We start from the raw sequence: 18201 nt of genomic DNA, 5'->3' as shown, positions 1-18201 counted from the left end.
ATAAGTTTATCGCCCAGTCTGCCACTTCTACAAAGGAAAGTAGACAAGCATCAGTTTTTGATTAACTAAAGTAAGATTTTTCAAATGCTTCACTCAAACCACAGTTTTCAGGTAAAATATAACACACATTTATTAACCATTGCGAGACAGATTTTAGTTGATTATAAGTTACACGTGTACCCATCACAGTAGATTACCTACAAAACAAAACAAAATCATAGTCTGCATGCTAGTAACTAGAGAGTATTTGAATCAAGCAAAAAGCCTCTCACTCTGGTGGTATGAACAGTTTACCTATCTTCCATGTCCAGGCCTAGGGTTCCTCCTTTCCCACCTGGGACATCATACCCAGTCCCGTCTTTGCATGTGAGAGGCTTCATGGTGTTGAGTTGTAGACAGCATGGGGACAAGTCACTATGTCACATTCCGCTTTTGTAGTTTCTTCCATGCAGAGAGTCTCCAGCATAGTTTGGGGAAAAGTACAGGCACAAGATGGAGCCTAGTATCACATGATCTAGTTACAGGCTCTTGCATGCTTTGATGACTTATAGAACCCATTATCCATATACTGGTTAGAACATTCACAGGAAGACCTGTCAGGTGTGGATAAGCTTCTTCTACAGCCTATTACAGGGTCAGCAACTGTTCCAAGGCCAAGTGCTGAAATTTGACCTTTTGACCTCCATGTATGGTCCTAGTGCCAGTGATACTTTTTAGAGTCACCAGTAGTCCTACTTACAAGAGCTTCATTAATAAATAAATTAAGATGCAAAGCTTTACCATTTCGGTCCTTAAGTCTCTGTCCGGCTGGGTTTTTAAAATATCTCATAATGTCTGGCATGTTAATACCAGTGGAACGTCTCTTATCCTGGATTCTCTGGTCTGGCAAAATCTATGATCTCAGCCAGTCTGGCAGGCAGCCCAACAGGCTGGGAGTGTAACTACCAGAGGCCCTGGGTGCCGAGCCCAGCATCAAGGAGCACAGAGCTGCTACCAGCTTTGGGCAGGGGGCTGCCTCCAGCAGCAGGAGCAGCTAGTGACAACACTGCAAGGAGATAAGTGCCTCCCTTCAGCCAGCCTCCTCCTGCTCAGACCAGCCCACTCTTCTACTACATCGCCTCCTGCCCAGACCCCACCTTCAGCCTGTTCCTGCATCTTCCCCACCACCCAGAGCTCCGCCCCCAGCTTGCCCCTGCACCCTCCCTACTGGCCAGAACCCACACACCCACCCCCAGCTCATGACGGGTGGAGAAAAAACAACCTGCAGCAGATTCTGAAGGGCTCCACAGCAAGGCGGGGGGCCTGTGAAGGAGGGCCCATCACAGTACGGTTCTGTTCCCAGGCCCTGCCATGGGAAGTTACCGGGGGGGGGGGGCTCCATTCCCATCCCCATTCCTGTGCCATGGTGGGAGCTCCAGAGGTCACTGGCTCCAGCCCCACACCATGGCAGAGACTCCTAGGTGGGGCTCCAGCCCCAGCCGCGCGCTGCCACAGGGCCTTCATACCAAGGGCTCCAGCCCCAGCTCTGTCCCCCAGCCCCGACCCTGTGCTGCATGGGAGGGAGGGGAGGTGGGGTTGAGCTCCCACCATGCGCCAATTAAAATGGGCTCGCGTGCCACTGTTGGCACACGTGCCGGGGGTTGCCAATCCCTGGCCTATTGTGTTTCTTACTGGGCCATCACCTTGAATGCTTTATCCCCAGTGTGCTTACTAGACCTGCTGTAGACTGCTTGTGGGTGTTATTCAGCAGCAAACATATTTGAAATGCTGATACATAGTCAGGTACAATTAGATAACTTCAGATACGATGACCCCACACACAGTCCAAAAGGATATTAATGTTCAACAGATTAAGACTTTTAGAATGATACCTTACAAGGCATACTTTGTACAAAGCCTATTGTAATTATATCCTCATGGTATATATGGGAGTGTGTTGGTGTTGTTGTGGGGTACAGATTGTCACACTCCCATGGAGCGCTCAGCACTGACAGATGGGTCTGCCCAAGCAAATTTAGTTGGAGGACTAGGTCTCACATGGATCCAACTTCTCTTAAAAACCTCTAGACAAGGTCATGCACACCCAAAGATAAGTAAAGCAAAAAGATGATCAAAGGCAAGCAGACAGAGGCTCATGCACATGGAATGCAGAGATATCTGACATTTTTAAATCAACAAAGAAGACTTTGCTTATTTGAGGGGAAAAGAAAAAGAGTTTGGTTGTGATATACCCTTTCCCTAGAATTGATCACCTTGCTCTAACCATTACCAAGGTCATAGACCCCTTGTACCCTTCATCTCCCAGCCTATAATACATATATTATCAAAACAAAAAAGCAGTCATGTACCACTTTAAAGACTAACAAAATAAGTTATTAGGCGATGAGCTTTTGTGGGACAGACCCACTTCTTCAGATCTACAGCCTTACCAAAACAGACACAATATATAAAGCTCAGAGGTCCAAAAATTGTTATCTAGGTTGGCAGATCAGAAGAGCAAAGGGACAGCGGGCTGGTGGGGGGGTGAGAAAGTTAAGAGTTAGATAAAATATCAGTGGTAATGGCTGCCCATTATAAGCACTTTTCTACATCCTTTGATGTTTTATCTAACCTTAACTTCCCCCTCCCATGCCGCTGACCCTGCCATACCCCTGCTCTTCTGATCTGCCAACCTTGATGACAATTTTTGGACCTCTGTGCTTTATATATTGAGCCTGTTTTGGTAAGGCCGTGATCTGTCCCACAAAAGCTCATCACTTAATAAATTATTTTGTTAGTCTTTAAAGTGCTACGTGATTGCTTTTTGGTTTTGATAGAATACAGCCTAGCACAGCTGTCTCTCTCACTATATATGTGTATATGTATATATATATGTATATGTGTATATATATATATATATGTATATGTATATGTGTGTATGTATATGTATATATAGAGATATATATAGATATTAGTAACACTTCAAACAAAATGTTCTCACCTCAGCATAGATTTAAAGAGTCAATCAGAGAGAACTGAAACAATTTCACAGAGAATTCAGGCAGGGACTGCCAGCTTTAGAAAGCAGAACCTATGTCTCACTTTACAGTGCAAATCCAGTTGCAGCCTCTTCTCACGCCCCTCTTGGATCAAAACACTCCTCCAACTGCCATCCACAATGATCAGCTTCACCATCTCTCAAGAGCCAGCCTGTCTCTCCATCCTCACATGCAATTCCTCCTCCTTGTGGTTCTCTCCTCCCTTCCATCCATCATTCTTTCTTATCCCCCCACCCCTCGCCCCCAAGGAAATTACTGTGGTTAATCATCACTTTGCACAAACTACAGGCAGGGAGAGAAAGCAGGAGCAAAACAATTAGCAATACAAGACTTTCACACATCAATCCCAGCACACCAGGGTGTGAGGGTGGAGAGCGAAGGTACGGAGCTGAGTGTTTACAGAAGGAGTGCTTTTATGCTTCCTTTACATCAGGAGAAATTCTGTTCTACTTGCCTTGGGTGGGAAAGTAGAGTTTTCTGTCCGGGATGGTAAATTTTCTTGACAATCATAAAAGGCTCCCTTATGTTAATTGTTAAATCAGTATTTTTGGTTAATTTCTGTCATTCTTATTTGTTTTGTTTGGAAATGTCAATTGGCTCATGATTCCAAAATGCATAACACCATAGTGCAGTCACGTGGGGCTGGACTGTGACTAGCCTTAATGTTCTCCTTAACACAACAAAATTGTTGGGTGTAAAGATTTCCCCTTCACTTACCTCTGCCACTTTGTAACATCACATTCGGCAAATACAGATCTTTGTGCCAGGTGCTGAAGGAAGTCATCCAATGAGGGACTGTATTCTCTGAAATATAATTCCTTCTGGGACAACACAGCTAGGGTCTTGTCTACACTGTCACTTTACTGCACTGTATCTTTCTCTCTCAGGGGTGTGAACCCCCATGCTGAGCTCAACAAGTTACAGAGCTGTAAAGTGCCAGTGTAAACAGGCCCCCTGCACTGTTAGCTACTACCCTCTTGGAAGTGCTTTAGCTAGAGTGCTGGGAGAGCTCTCTTCCAGTGCTGGTGCCATGACCACTCTGCCACATTAAGGTACTGCTGGAGCTGTGCATTAAAATTAGACATATAGATCAAGCTAAGACATTGCACCTTATTGTGGGTTGTGCATAAAAGGTACAATCAAATCTTTGAAGAATATCCACCAGTTAATAGCAGAAATTAGCAATGTCAACTTCGGTGATTATCACAAGTCTCTCAGCGTTTGGTCGGAATTTTTAAAGCCCCTGCTTTTAGCTCGTGGGATTACATAAGAATCTCAGCTTTCATTTTTATTAAATTAAGTTTGCCGCCCTCACTGTTGCAGAGAAAAGCCTGAACATGCGACCCAAATGGAACCCTAAAGGTTCTGCATCCAGAAGGCAAATAACAACAACCCAAAAATGTATTACTTTTGTACCACTCGTGATTCTGAAGCCACATTCGTGATTTTGGGGTGTCAGGCTCATGATTTTTGAAATATTGGGATTAGTAATACTGAACAAAGAAGGAGTTGGTAGCATGTCAAAGATATCAGAAATGAAATTATGAAGCGTTTTTGGAGCAGAAATTGCAAATTGGTAGGTTTCCATGCAGGTGAAGAAGCAAAAGATTTAATAATTGTGTCCATGAGTCTCCTTTGTTCTCTCTCTGCTTTCCCTTCACAGATATGACATCATGAATCTGCAGTATATAGAGCCCAACCATTATGACTATGTACTCATTGGGACCTGGCATGAAGGGGTATTGAATATTGATGATTATAGGATTCAGATGAACAAAAGTGGAATGGTCCGATCAGTATGCAGTGAACCTTGTTTGAAGGGTCAAATTAAGGTATGTCTCAGGAGCTTTTCTCTATATTAGGTGTCCAGGAGGGAACCATATTAATGAGAGATCACCAAGCCTTACACTTTTTTTCATCTTGTCAGAGAAAAGTTGGTTCAGATTGAAGAATGTGTCTGGCTAGAAATTTTTTTGCTTTTCAGTTATAATAAATGTATAAGGTGGCAGTACTGTATAAAGACTCATAGGTCAACATTAACAAGAAATCAAGTCCTATTTCTTCTGTAGAATTGTATTAGTACATGCACTTCTGTATCTCAGTGTTCAGATCAAACACTATAACCCAATGTATGAAAATACCACCTTGTGAGTGTGCTTCAGGGGGGGCTATATTTCTTAAAAAAGCCACGATTATTCAGACTTTTCCAGTTCTATAGAAGAAGAATCAAATTTCAGCTTGTGCCACTGACGTAAAATGTAACAATGAGAACAACATAATTATTTTGGTCACAGCCCAGCACTTAACTATAACTACTTGTCTTGAGGGGCTGATTTTTAAAGTGGTGTGCACTGCAGGAGTACAATTTTTGTCCCATCAACAGCACCTGAAAGAAAAAAGCTGTTTATCTAAGCTCACCACAGGCGGTATAGAAACACAATTTAAATCTCTATCTGTTTACCAAATAATACCACTTGTATCCCGCTACAAAATAATTTGCCACCTGCCATGTCCAGGTGGCATAAAGACAAATTTAAGCAGTATCACAATAATATGGGCACAAAACAGATTCTCATTTCTAATTAAATTCAAAATGTGTAAATAAGCATACTTGCCTTCTTCTCTCCCACCTGCCCAATGCATCTAGTTTAGAATTTTAGCATCAGCTTCAGAAAATGTACAAAACACTAGGAGGGAGACCAATGTCCACATTCATTTATCTTTTAAGATACCATCCTAAAAAAGCTTTGAGGTTATACATTGTGTGCGTATCAATGTCCACACACAGACATATACAGTACAATCCAGTTCCCATTACAGTCGAATGGACTGTTTCACTGTAGATTGCACCATTATTATTATTATTATTAATATTAATATTATTGTTGTTGTTGTTGTTTGTTGTACAAAACTCAATCTAACAAACATTTTGTAATTATCAGCTGTGCATATAAAATGGAGAGGGAAAATCATGGAGGAGGGGCAGGAATTTTTCCTGCTGTCAAACTGAGAAAAAGTTTGTTGCAGAGAGGGGTAAAAATGGGGTTCCAAATTTTAATATTCATGCAGCCTTACAAACTTTCCATAGCCCCGGCTCATCTGACACTGTTTTACAGCATTGCTGTGGAGACTCATGTGCCTTCTTAAAAAGTAACCTGTCTGAGGGCATTTTTTGTCTTGTAGGTTATAAGGAAAGGAGAAGTGAGCTGCTGCTGGATCTGCACTGCTTGCAAAGAAAATGAGTTTGTGCAGGACGAGTTCACGTGCAAAGCCTGTGACCTGGGCTGGTGGCCTAATGCTGAACTGACAGGTAGGAAAATCTCACTTCCATGCACATCCTCACTTGCCAGCATGCACCAAGACAAGTGTGTGGCTGCGTAGAAGGAGACAGAACCCTGAAATATTTAAAGGACACTTTAAACACAAATACCTGTAAAATGCAGATCACTCCTTGGATGATGCTGTACCCTCTAGCTCTATTCTGTACAGCATGAGGAAGAAGAGTCATGTGAGTATTAATGTACGGTCACAAGTATTTACAGGGGCAAATTACACATTCCACAGTCACACATGTTCAGTTAACATGAACTTTGACAATTAATTATAATGCCATTGCTGTGCTTTTGACCTGTGATATTGCAGGATCCAGGGCCTCAGCTGATTTGCTTGATATCTTGTCACTTCATTCTATCTTGCAACATGGTGCATCATATCATGGATTTGTGTCTGTTTTGCAAAACTTCCATATATTTCTGCACTCTTCTATGAGAATATCCCCAGACATACTGACAGGACATGAGGCAGAGCTGGTGAAACCCCAGGGGAGCCAGGAGGACATATGGCAGGGCCAGCAAGACTCCTGGGGGGAATCAATGCAACCTGTGGCAGTGCCAGCAGGACCCTCGGGTGGAGCTGCCTGGAGGCCAGGATGTGGGGATGGAGGAGCCAGCAGCAGGGCCAGCCCACAGGTACAGGAAGCTGGGTGTAAAATCTGGGAGGGCTACAGCACCCCCCACACTTCTACTTCCCATGCCTATGACAAAAGAAAAAGCAGTGAAGTAGCACTTTAAAGACTAGCAAAATGGTTTATTAGCTGAGCTTTCGTGGGACAGACCCACTTCTTCAGACCATAGCCAGACCAGAACAGACTCAATGTTTAAGACACATAGAACCAAAAACAGTAAGCAAGGAGGACAAATCAGAAAAAGATAATCAAGGTGAGCAAATCAGAGAGTGGGGGGGGGGGTAAGATCAAGAATTAGATTGAGCCAAGTATGCAGACGAGCCCCTATAGTGACTCAGAAAGTTCCCATCATGATTTAAACCATGTGTTAATGTGCCGAATTTGAATATAAATTCTGGTCTGGCTATGGTCTGAAGAAGTGGGTCTGTCCCATGAAAGCTCACCACATAAACTATTTTGCTAGTCTTTAAAGTGCTACTTTACTGCTTTTTGTTTTGATAGTGTATAGACTAGCACGGCTTACTCTCTGTTACTATTCAACATGCAAGGCACTACATTTAGCCGTTTGGAATGGAGATCCATCAACTACATGAAAAAACTCACCCAGATCCAGACAGACATCATCTCTCTCTCCAAATGCAAGAAAATGGACATTATACCCTTGGGACTGGCAGTGAAAAACCCATTACAATCAACATACTACACTGACTACAGTGAACATCTATGCAACACGCTTTCTAAGAAACTGAGGAACCACTTGATCAAAATCCTTTACAATAAACAAAAGATGATCAAAAATGAACTCTCTGAACTTGAAATTATCATCAACGAACAGGCATCCACACAAGACCCCACAGTGCGAAACTTTACCAGTGCCAGACATGATATTTATAAAACACACTTCCTCTTTCTGCAAAAAAGAAAAGAGAATAAATTTTCTTCATTACTTCATTCCTCAGGATACTTCAACCACAATAACAGTAGCTCGACCAACAACATTGTTAACCTTTCAAACTACCAACTCAGCCCAGCAGAGGAGTCTCTCTTATCCTGGGGTCTTTCCTTCTGCCCTTCTTCCCCCACGAACTTAATACAATTCTGTGGGGACCTTGAAGCCTTCTTTCGCCGCCTCCGTCTAAAGGAATTTTTCCAGCACACCTGTGAACAACAGTCTGACTCTCTCAACGCCCCCCACCAACAACAAAAGAAGAAGAACTCTATGTGGACTCCCACTCAGGGTCGTAGTGAAAGTCTGGACTTCTACTTACAGTGCTTCCGCAACCATGCTCAGTCGGACATTATACACAAACAATGCCAAATGAGACACAATCTCAACTATGCTGAACACTATGCTGTCCAGAGTCTCAAAAATAACCAAGACATCATAATCAAACCAGCTGACAAAGGGGGTGCTGTTGTCATCCTGAATAAGTCAGACTATGAACAGGAGGCAGCCAGACAACTCTCCAACACCACATTTTTCAGACCTCTCTCCGCTGATCCCACTTTGGAATTCCAAAGGAAATTACAACAACTACTGAAGGAACTCCCTGCTGCTACTCGGGACCTCATTAACTCAGACACACCATCTGAGCCGCAGCCTGGATTATTCTATTTACTTCCCAAAATCCACAAACCTGGAAACCCTGGACGCCCTATCATTTCAGGTATTGGCACCCTTACCACCGGACTATCCAGTTACGTGGACTCCCTCCTCAAACCCTACGCCACCAACGCTCCCAGCTATATCCGAGATACACCGACTTCCTGAGGAAATTACAAAACATCGGAAAAGTTCCTGATAATGCCATCCTTGCCGCAATGGATGTAGAGGCTCTATACACTAATATTCCACATAAAGATGGATTACAAGCAATCAGGAACACCATCCCTGATGCCACCACAGCCAATCTGGTGTCTGACCTCTGTAACTTTGTTCTCACACACAATCATTTCCATTCTGGGGACAATTTATACCTCCTGATTAGTGGAACTGCTATGGGCACTCACATGGCCCCACAATATGCTAATATATTTATGGCTGACCTGGAACAATGATTCCTCAGCTCTCGTCCCCTATTACCACTCCTCTACTTAAGATACATTGATGACATCTTTATGATTTGGACCCATGGTACAGAGGCTCTAGAGGAATTCCACAGAGACTTTAACAATCTACACCCCACCATCAACTTATGCCTCGATTACAACATGCAAGAGATACATTTCATGGACACTACAGTACTAATCAAGGATGGCCTGATCAGCACCACACTGTACCGAAAACCTACTGATCGCTATACTTATCTACACCCTTCCAGTTTCCATCCTGCACATGTGACTAGATCCATTGTTTACAGTCAAGCTCTTAGGTACAATCGCATTTGCTCTGATCCTACTGACAGAGACCAAAAACTACAAGAACTTTACCAAATATTCATAAACCTGAATTACCCACCAGGAGAAGTAAAAAAACAAATCGACAGGGCCAGACACGTACCCAGGGACCAGCTACTCCAAGATCGGCCCAAAAAAGCCAAGAACAGAACACCACTGGTCATCATCTACAGCCCCCAACTCAGACCACTGCAACGAATTATTAAAGACCTACAACCTATTCTTAATCAGGATGCTACACTCCAGAAGGCCCTGGGTGACATGCCTGTTCTCTCCTACAGACAACCTCCCAACCTCATGAGGATCCTTACTAACAGCCACAGTCTATACCCCAGGAACACCAGTCCTGGAACCTTTCCCTGCAACAAAGCCCGCTGCCAGCTTTGTCCACATATCTTCTCTGGAAATACCATCACTGGACCTAACCAGGTTACTCACAGAATCACGGGCACTTCCTCATGCTCCTCTACTAACATCATATATGCCATCATGTGCCAACAATGCCCAGATGCTTTGTATATTGGACAGACTTCTAACTCCCTTAGACAAAGGGTCAACGGGCACAAAACAGACATCAAAACACTCCGGATCCACAAACCAGTTAGTCAACATTTTAATGGAATGGGGCATTCTGTCAATGACCTCAAGGTATATGTGTTACTGAAGAGAAATTATCGCTCCGTTTTAGAAAGAGAAGTGGACGAGCTGACATTTATATTCAAATTCGGCACATTAACACATGGTTTAAATCATGATGGGAACTCTGAGTCACTATAGGAGCTCATCTGCATACTTGGCTCAATCTAATTCTTGATCTTCCCCCCCACCCCCTCACTCTCTGATTTGCTCACCTTGATTATATTTTTCTGATTTGTCCTCCTTGCTTACTGTTTTTGGTTCTCTGTGTCTTAAACATTGAGTCTGTTCTGGTCTGGCTATGGTCTGAAGAAGTGGGTCTGTTCCACGAAAGCTCACCTAATAAACTATTTTTCTAGTCTTTAAAGTGCTACTTGACTGCTTTTTGTTTTGATAGTGTATAGACTAGCACGGCTCCCTCTCTGTTACTATGACAAAAGGATGTTCTTGAATCCACTGTTTTCTTTTAAAATACTCAAGATGTTAAGTATATTATTTGCTTGGGCACATTTTTCAAGGTTTCCATTATCCCACTTCAAAGTCTGAATAAGTCTGGTATTGTTTTAAAAAAAAACTGTCAAATGGTTCACTGCAAATCTCCTCACTTGCAAATTTGCTCAGGAAAAAGAGGAGTCATAGGACAGGGAGAATTTCTCAGTATGAAAGATATAAACCATATTTTTCTGAAATTAATTAAAATAAATATTTTGGGGTCTCTTGCCAGAAACCTTCTTTTAACTAGTGATGTCGTTTATTTTATCAGAATTTATGGAAAGGAAACAAATGTCAGAGCTAGAACATCCAGTTTTTTCTTGCTTTAATTAAGCAATAAAACAAGACAGGACAAGTGGTTTTATAGGGCCATTACAGGATCTGCTATAAAGATCTTATGACTTTGGTTGTGTAAGACAAGTACTAATGATCACAGGGAACACCTTTGGAGTGTATTTTTGGTCTGATAATATGAATAACATTTAAAAAAATTTTAAAATCTATTAAACTAACCAAATGGTTTTTATCATGCACAGTAAATTAACTCCATAAACTTCTGTTGGTAATTTCTCTACTGGATTTTTTTTAAGCTTGCAAACTTTCAATTTAATGTGCAGCTTTTTGGTCAGCCTTTGCCTTGCTTTACACTGCTTCCCTATCCCCATGTCTTTCTCGTTCAGGTATGTGTTAAATCACTACAGCAACTCATGACTGGGGATGGGTGTTGTGGAATGTAATCAAACCACAGAGTTGTGGCCTTCAGGCTTGTCTTCACACAGAAATTGCACCAATGTACTGAAACACGTCTATATCTTACACACACACTTAAAGCTAAAAGGGTGTTTAAATACTTTAAGCTGCGTCTACATGTGCACGCTACTTCGAAGTAGCGGCACCAACTTCGAAATAGCATCCGTCGCGTCTACACGCGTCGGGCGCTATTTCGAAGTTAACTTCAACGTTAGGCGGCGAGACGTCGAAGTCGCTAACCTCATGAGGAGATAGGAATAGCGCCCTACTTCGACGTTCAACGTCGAAGTAGGGACTGTGTAGACGATCCGCGTCCCGCAACGTCGAAATTGCCGGGTCCTCCATGGTGGCCATCAGCTGGGGGGTTGAGAGATGCTCTCTCTCCAGCCCCTGCGGGGCTCTATGGTCACCGTGGGCAGCAGCCCTTAGCCCAGGGCTTCTGGCTGCTTCTGCGGCAGCTGGGGATCTATGCTGCAGGCACAGGGTCTGCAACCAGTTGTCAGCTCTGTGGATCTTGTGTTGTTTAGTGCAACTGTGTCTGGGAGGGGCCCTTTAAGGGAGCGGCTTGCTGTTGAGTCCGCCCTGTGACCCTGTCTGCAGCTGTGCCTGGCATCCCTATTTCGATGTGTGCTACTTTGACGTGTAGACGTTCCCTCGCTGCGCCTATTTCGATGTTGGGCTGAGCAACGTCGAAGTTGAACATCAACGTTGCTGGCCCTGGAGGACGTGTAGACGTTATGCATCGAAATAGACTATTTCGATGTTGGCTGCACGTGTAGACGTAGCCTTATTGAATCGGAGCTGAGGCATTGTCTACAATGCCTGTGGAGGCTCTTCTAGTACCCATAACAGTCCTGCAATACTGGCATACCAATCAAGAAAGAAATTTTGTTTAATATTATTATTCAGAATGCTCAGTTACTTCTAATTATTAATCTATTTTGCAAGCAAAATGGTAGCCGATTCTGTTTCTCAGTGCTATGATGGCTATTGGCAACAGGCTATCGGGTCTAATTAAAAAATTTATTTTCAACTCTACTTCATCCTGAACACGAGAACTGCTTCTCACCTCACCACAAGAGCTCTGATTACAGTTGTTCTTTTCTTTAAAGCAGCTCCTTCAGCTGCAAAAAATTAGCATTGCTGTTGTATTAGGCAGTGCAGATATTGCCATCTAAGTTAAGGCTTCCCAATGCTTCCTTTTACAAGATCCTCTTTTCATTTCCTTATACATTTTGCCGGTCAGGTTGAAATGGTCCATGATACATGACTGCCTCAGATGGAATGATTTTTGGTTTTGGTTGGTATGTTTGAAAATTTTAATAAACGTGATTCAGCCGTTTCTCAGAACAAGTTTAAGGAAAATATGTCAGCATGGCCATGTTAAAAATTCTTACATGTATTTCACTGAGACCTTCCACACTCCAGAGCAGGGACTTAAAAATCTGGTAGCAGTCACACCCGATACCTTTTCCCATTCACCTAAGTTTGGCCATGTTATGAGTCTCTGAAAGTCTCAGTGTGTGCCTGCTCAGGAGAGGCCTCTCAGAAGTCTCTGTCTGTACCCAACATGCTCCATTCCAGGGATTCAGGCATTGAGGACTTTTTCTGACACTTGCTCCTCATAACACCTAAGGGCCAGTGTGGTGCTAGACACCCAAACTGAGAGCAGCAAGCCTGGCATCTCTTCTGCACTCTCAGTGTTTCCTTTGCAGCTTCCCAGGCAAAGAGGAGAAAGAGAAACAGCTCAGCTTTGATAGTACAGGTGTAAGAGGCTGGGTCATGGGGTGAGAGCACAACTTAGATGAGAAGGTCAGGGTGCAAGTAGGGTTAGGGTGAGGAGCCAGGTTGCATGGAGTGATGTTCCTGGAATGATTTAGTTGGGATTGGTCCTGCTTTGGTCAGAGGGGTGGACTAGGTGACCTCCTGACAGCTCTTCCAACTCTGATCTTCTATGATTCTTTGTAAAGCTTGAAGGAATGATTAGGGACTGGGACCAAGAAAGCCTGGAATGGACAGGGGACCTGGGGGCTGGACTCAGATCTGAGTCCAGTTCTGAGGGGATAGGCAGGCAAAGGCTATTGGGCAGTGGAGCTGAGACTGGAGGAAACAGGGTAGAGAGGTTAGGTTGCCAAAATAAAGGTTGCCTGCTGTATTTCTGGCACTTCCTGTCTTTTGAGTGTTTGACTTTGCAGACTTAACATTCTTCGTATTTAGTTCTAGATTTTAGTGTATAATTTATATGGTAGTACCACCTAGAAGGCAGCAAGGTCAGTAGCCATAAAGTTGCCTTCAACTTTGGCTTGTGAAAATCTTATCCAAAGCAAGCCCCACTCCTTACAGCTACTTGTATTTTGCTAGGAATAGGTGATACCCATTTTCAAATACACAATACTTTGTGGATTTGACCTTAATGCCATTGAATTCATGTTATCTTATAGAAGATTGTGTGAAGGAGTATAAAGAGAAAAAAATGAATGAAAATAGAGGGACAAGTGGAGCAGAGATCTGGCAAAGAGAATACAGGTACTGTAAAGAAGCAATAAGGCAGAAACATTTTAGTGAAAATATGCATGTACAGACACACACATGTGCACCCACAGTTACCAGTCTATCATAAAGGGGTATTCAGTTGTTCCAGTCTAGCTTTTGGTTTTGTTTCTAACCCATATATATAGGCTTACTTTTATTTAAAAAAAAAAAGAAAGAAAGTATTTTTCTTCATTTTTTTATATAATCCTGTGAAATAACCCCTTGAAAAATACAAAAGTTTAACCTATATTGGTTTTCCAAACATACAAAATAGTTTGCAAAGTTTGAAATCCTTGGGTACCCCATGAGGTGTTCCAGTCCCTGCTCACAGCAATTGATAACCATCATTTCACTGTTATAAGTGTCAGGGAGAAGCTGCTGAGCTTAGCAGCAAGGTTTATTGGGTTTTCTTTCACAACTCTGCCTCTGAATTGGTCAGTCCTCCTTGGGAAGTCACTTAAACAAAAATTGTAAAAACTTCACGCATTCAGAAGTTTCTGGTTTTGGGTGCCCAGTGCAATAAAGGCACCCCAAATTGTTGGCAGCTGCTTAATGTATTTAATCTTAACCTTTCTGTGTGTCAGTTCAGTCTGTAAAACAAGTATAATAATCCATGACACACCAGCCTGCACTGATGTTTGTACTCTTGTTTGGGATCCAGAAAAGCAGTTTACCCTTCTAGCAGATGGTCTTCTAACTCTTTGTTTCTTTTCTGTATACCGCAGGCTGTCAACCCATCACTGTAAAGTATCTCCAGTGGAGCAATATAGAGTCTATTGTGGCTGTGGTCTTCTCCTGCCTTGGGATTCTGGTCACCATGTTTGTCACCCTTATCTTTGTGCTCTACAGGGACACCCCTGTTGTCAAATCCTCCAGCCGGGAGCTGTGCTACATTATACTTGCTGGCATCTTTCTGGGTTATATCTGCCCCTTCACCCTTATAGCTAAGCCCACCACCACTTCCTGCTACCTCCAGCGCCTCCTGGTGGGCCTCTCCTCCGCCATGTGCTATTCTGCCCTTGTGACCAAAACCAACCGCATTGCACGCATCCTGGCGGGGAGCAAGAAGAAGATTTGCACCCGCAAACCACGGTTCATGAGTGCTTGGGCACAGGTGGTCATCGCCTCCATTTTGATCAGCGTGCAGCTGACGCTGGTGGTCACCCTAATCATCATGGAGCCCCCTATGCCTATTCTCTCCTATCCCAGCATCAAGGAAGTCTTCCTGATCTGCAACACCAGCAACCTGGGTGTGGTGGCTCCAGTGGGCTACAATGGACTCCTCATTATGAGCTGCACTTATTATGCCTTCAAGACTCGCAATGTACCCGCTAATTTTAATGAAGCCAAGTACATTGCCTTCACCATGTACACTACCTGTATCATCTGGCTGGCCTTTGTGCCTATTTATTTCGGGAGCAACTACAAGATTATCACCACCTGCTTTGCAGTGAGCCTCAGTGTGACAGTGGCCCTGGGGTGCATGTTCACTCCCAAGATGTACATCATCATTGCTAAACCCGAGAGGAATGTCCGCAGTGCCTTCACCACCTCAGATGTGGTGCGTATGCACGTTGGGGATGGCAAGGCTCCTTGTAGGTCCAACACGTTCCTCAGCATATTCCGAAGAAAGAAACCAGGTGCTGGAAATCCAAAGTGAGTAACTGGTTGTGGTGTATATCCACGTCTCTCTGTCTCTTTCTCCTGTTCTCTTTTGACCTAAAGTACATTGTTGCGTTTGTAATAAGGTATGTAAGCCTATTTCATCTTGTCTGTGGTAACGAGGTTAAGAGTGGGGTGCCTCTGAAATAGTCATCCACCATCTCAGGTTCTCCCTGACATTTTGAAGGTAGTTTTGTAGGTAATCCCACTTTGGCACAGGTAACCAGCGTGGCCACTTCCAGCTTGTCACCTTTTGGTGCATGTGGCTTGAGTCTCACATACCCCTTTGAAGTGCACTGCCTTATTGCCCAAAATGAAGTGCAAGTGTATGAGAAGAGTGGACCAGAAATTGTGGGTGACTCATTATCGATCACACCCATCAAATGGCCACTGGAGTCCATATATGAAAGTACAGGGTCTTTCATTCATCCGCAGAGCAGCCTTTTGTGAATTCTGTTCATGACTGTCATCAAACTGCACCCATCCGTATTGTGTGTTCTTTATTAAATTGGTTGGCTTGAGAGCAATATTTTTTTTAATGATTGGCACTGCTAGTCTGAGTAGTCCTTGTTCCCAGTGCTAGGGTTTGCCTCAAGGAGTCACAAGGATTGAGAGATCATGATGACAGGTCTGTGTCTGTAACCTGCTTGAATATATTCTTCTCACTAATAATGGAAAATAACTGAGCTACAGGAGAGAGAGAGAGAGAGAGAGAGACAAGTGTTATTTCAAGCAATGACCTTGTGAGCAACTGTCTGAACGCTGGCATCCTGCCTGACAATGGGGCAGGGAGAGCAAAGGAGGCAGTTGCATAGGAGCCTGGCATTTCAAAGGGGCCCAGAGCACTGGCAGCAGCTTGAGCTCTGGGTCCCTTAGAACTGCCATGGCAGTGCCACTTTGCATGGCTGGGGCGGTGGGGGCGGCCTCCCACCTTGCCCTGGGGCCCATTGTCATCCCCACTGACTAGCACCCTTTATTTTTCTGTTTCTTTAATAGTACATAATTTTATACAGAAGAATCACAGTACTAGAAACAAGCTTAGATCCTGTTGCCAGAGTAGTGATCAATTTTTTTTAAGGAACCAGAGAAGGTAGTGTCCACATTTCAGGGCTGTTTGATAGCATCGGAATTAAATTAAGTTCAATCCATTTGTCTATGCTGAACAGTCAATAGGGTTGTTGAAGTTCTTTCATATAGGTTTCACGTCACTTTGCCCAGGAACCATTTTCATATCTCCCTAGCTGTGTCTACACGTGCACGCTACTTCAAAGTAGCGGCACTAACTTCGAAATAGCGCCTGTCGCGGCTACATGCGTCGGGCGCTATTTCGAAGTTAACTTCGACGTTAGGCGGTGAGACATCGAAGTCGCTAACTTCATGAGGGGATCGGAATAGCGCCCTACTTCGACGTTCAATGTCGAAGTAGGGACCGTGTAGACGATCCGCGTCCTGCAACGTCGAAATTGTGGGGTCCTCCATGGCAGCCATCAGCTGGGGGGTTGAGAGACGCTGTCTCTCCAGCCCGTGCGGGGCTCTATGGTCACCGTGTGCAGCAGCCCTTAGCCCAGGGCTTCTGGCTGCTGCTGCTGCAGCGGGGGATTCATGTTGCATGCACAGGGTCTGCAACTCATTGTCGGCTCTGCGTATCTTGTGCTGTTTAGTGCAAGTGTGTCTGGGAGGGGCCCTTTAAGGGAGCGGCTGGCTGTTGAGTCCGCCCTGTGACCCTGTCTGCAGCTGTGCCTGGCATCCTTATTTCGATGTGTGCTACTGTGGCGTGTAGACGTTCCCTCGCTGTGCCTATTTCGATGTGGTGCTGCGCAACGTCGATGTTGAACATCGACGTTGCCAGCCCTGGAGGACGTATAGACGTTATTCATCGAAATAGCCTATTTCGATGTCGCCACATCGAAATAGGCTACTTCGATGTAGGCTTCACGTGTAGACGTAGCCCCTGTTATGCAAGGAAGATACAACTAAGAGGACAGAACACCGTTGCTGTGATCAGTGTTGCTTTCATACTACATCATTACTCTTTAATTGATCAGAAGGCAGGGGCTGGAATAAAGGATAAGCACAAACAGTGGGAATAAACAAATAAGTCAAGGAAGAATCAAAACAAGTACACATATCAAAGTAAGCAGCTGCAAAGAAAGAACGATGAATAGCAGTCAATTTTTGAGAGACCATCTTTGACGGAAATGTGTTCTGGATTGCAAAATAGTACAGGATGAACTTTGCTCAGCAACATCCATAATCTGACATGATTACATATAGGCAGATGACCACTTATCATGTGTGTGGCCAAGTTTCACATAGTCTCATAAAGTTTGTTTACAGCAACCAGTCCTGGTTGTCAGTGTTCTGTGATGTTATTTAGCTGTAATTTACCCCAAATGTCTTCTAAGAGCCCAGTAAGTAGTGGAAGTGTTGGTAATGTGCTAGATGATATTGACGTCCCGTGATCCAGCAAATTCTCTTTCTCAGCACCTGTCAGGTCCCCATCGTGCCAGACGAGAGATGTTTCAAAATACTGACCATTGTAAATCATAGATTTGTGTTCCTAGAAGAAAGGCAGATCTGGCAATCCAGCTTTCACTGATCCTTAAATTTCTCCAAGGAAACAGTGTATTTCATTTGTTAGCTCCTTCTATGTTAAAGCTGGGATAAATCTAATCTTTGGCTCAAGCTGCCGGAAGAGGGATATTATCTGTTTTGCACCATAAACAAGCC

The 18201-nt window shown here is 43.8% G+C and overlaps 1 protein-coding gene across 2 annotated transcripts in view; it reads left to right on the top strand.

Moving 5' to 3' along the window:
- The window catches only part of GRM1 (glutamate metabotropic receptor 1), a 236610-nt gene that overhangs the window by 175237 nt on the left and 43172 nt on the right, over positions 1 to 18201 (top strand). For both annotated transcript variants that reach the window (XM_074988712.1, XM_074988713.1), the window contains exons 5-7: positions 4702 to 4870; positions 6222 to 6348; positions 14535 to 15465. In XM_074988712.1, coding sequence (XP_074844813.1) covers positions 4702 to 4870; positions 6222 to 6348; positions 14535 to 15465 — 1227 coding nt within the window. The remainder of the gene's footprint in view (positions 1 to 4701; positions 4871 to 6221; positions 6349 to 14534; positions 15466 to 18201) is intronic.

The sequence above is a fragment of the Carettochelys insculpta genome, chromosome 3 (assembly GCF_033958435.1).
Source record: "Carettochelys insculpta isolate YL-2023 chromosome 3, ASM3395843v1, whole genome shotgun sequence".
In the NCBI taxonomy this organism is placed as follows: Eukaryota; Metazoa; Chordata; order Testudines; family Carettochelyidae; genus Carettochelys; species Carettochelys insculpta.
The sequence above is the reverse complement of the archived record's forward strand: the minus strand, read 5'-3'. Positions and strand labels throughout refer to the sequence as shown.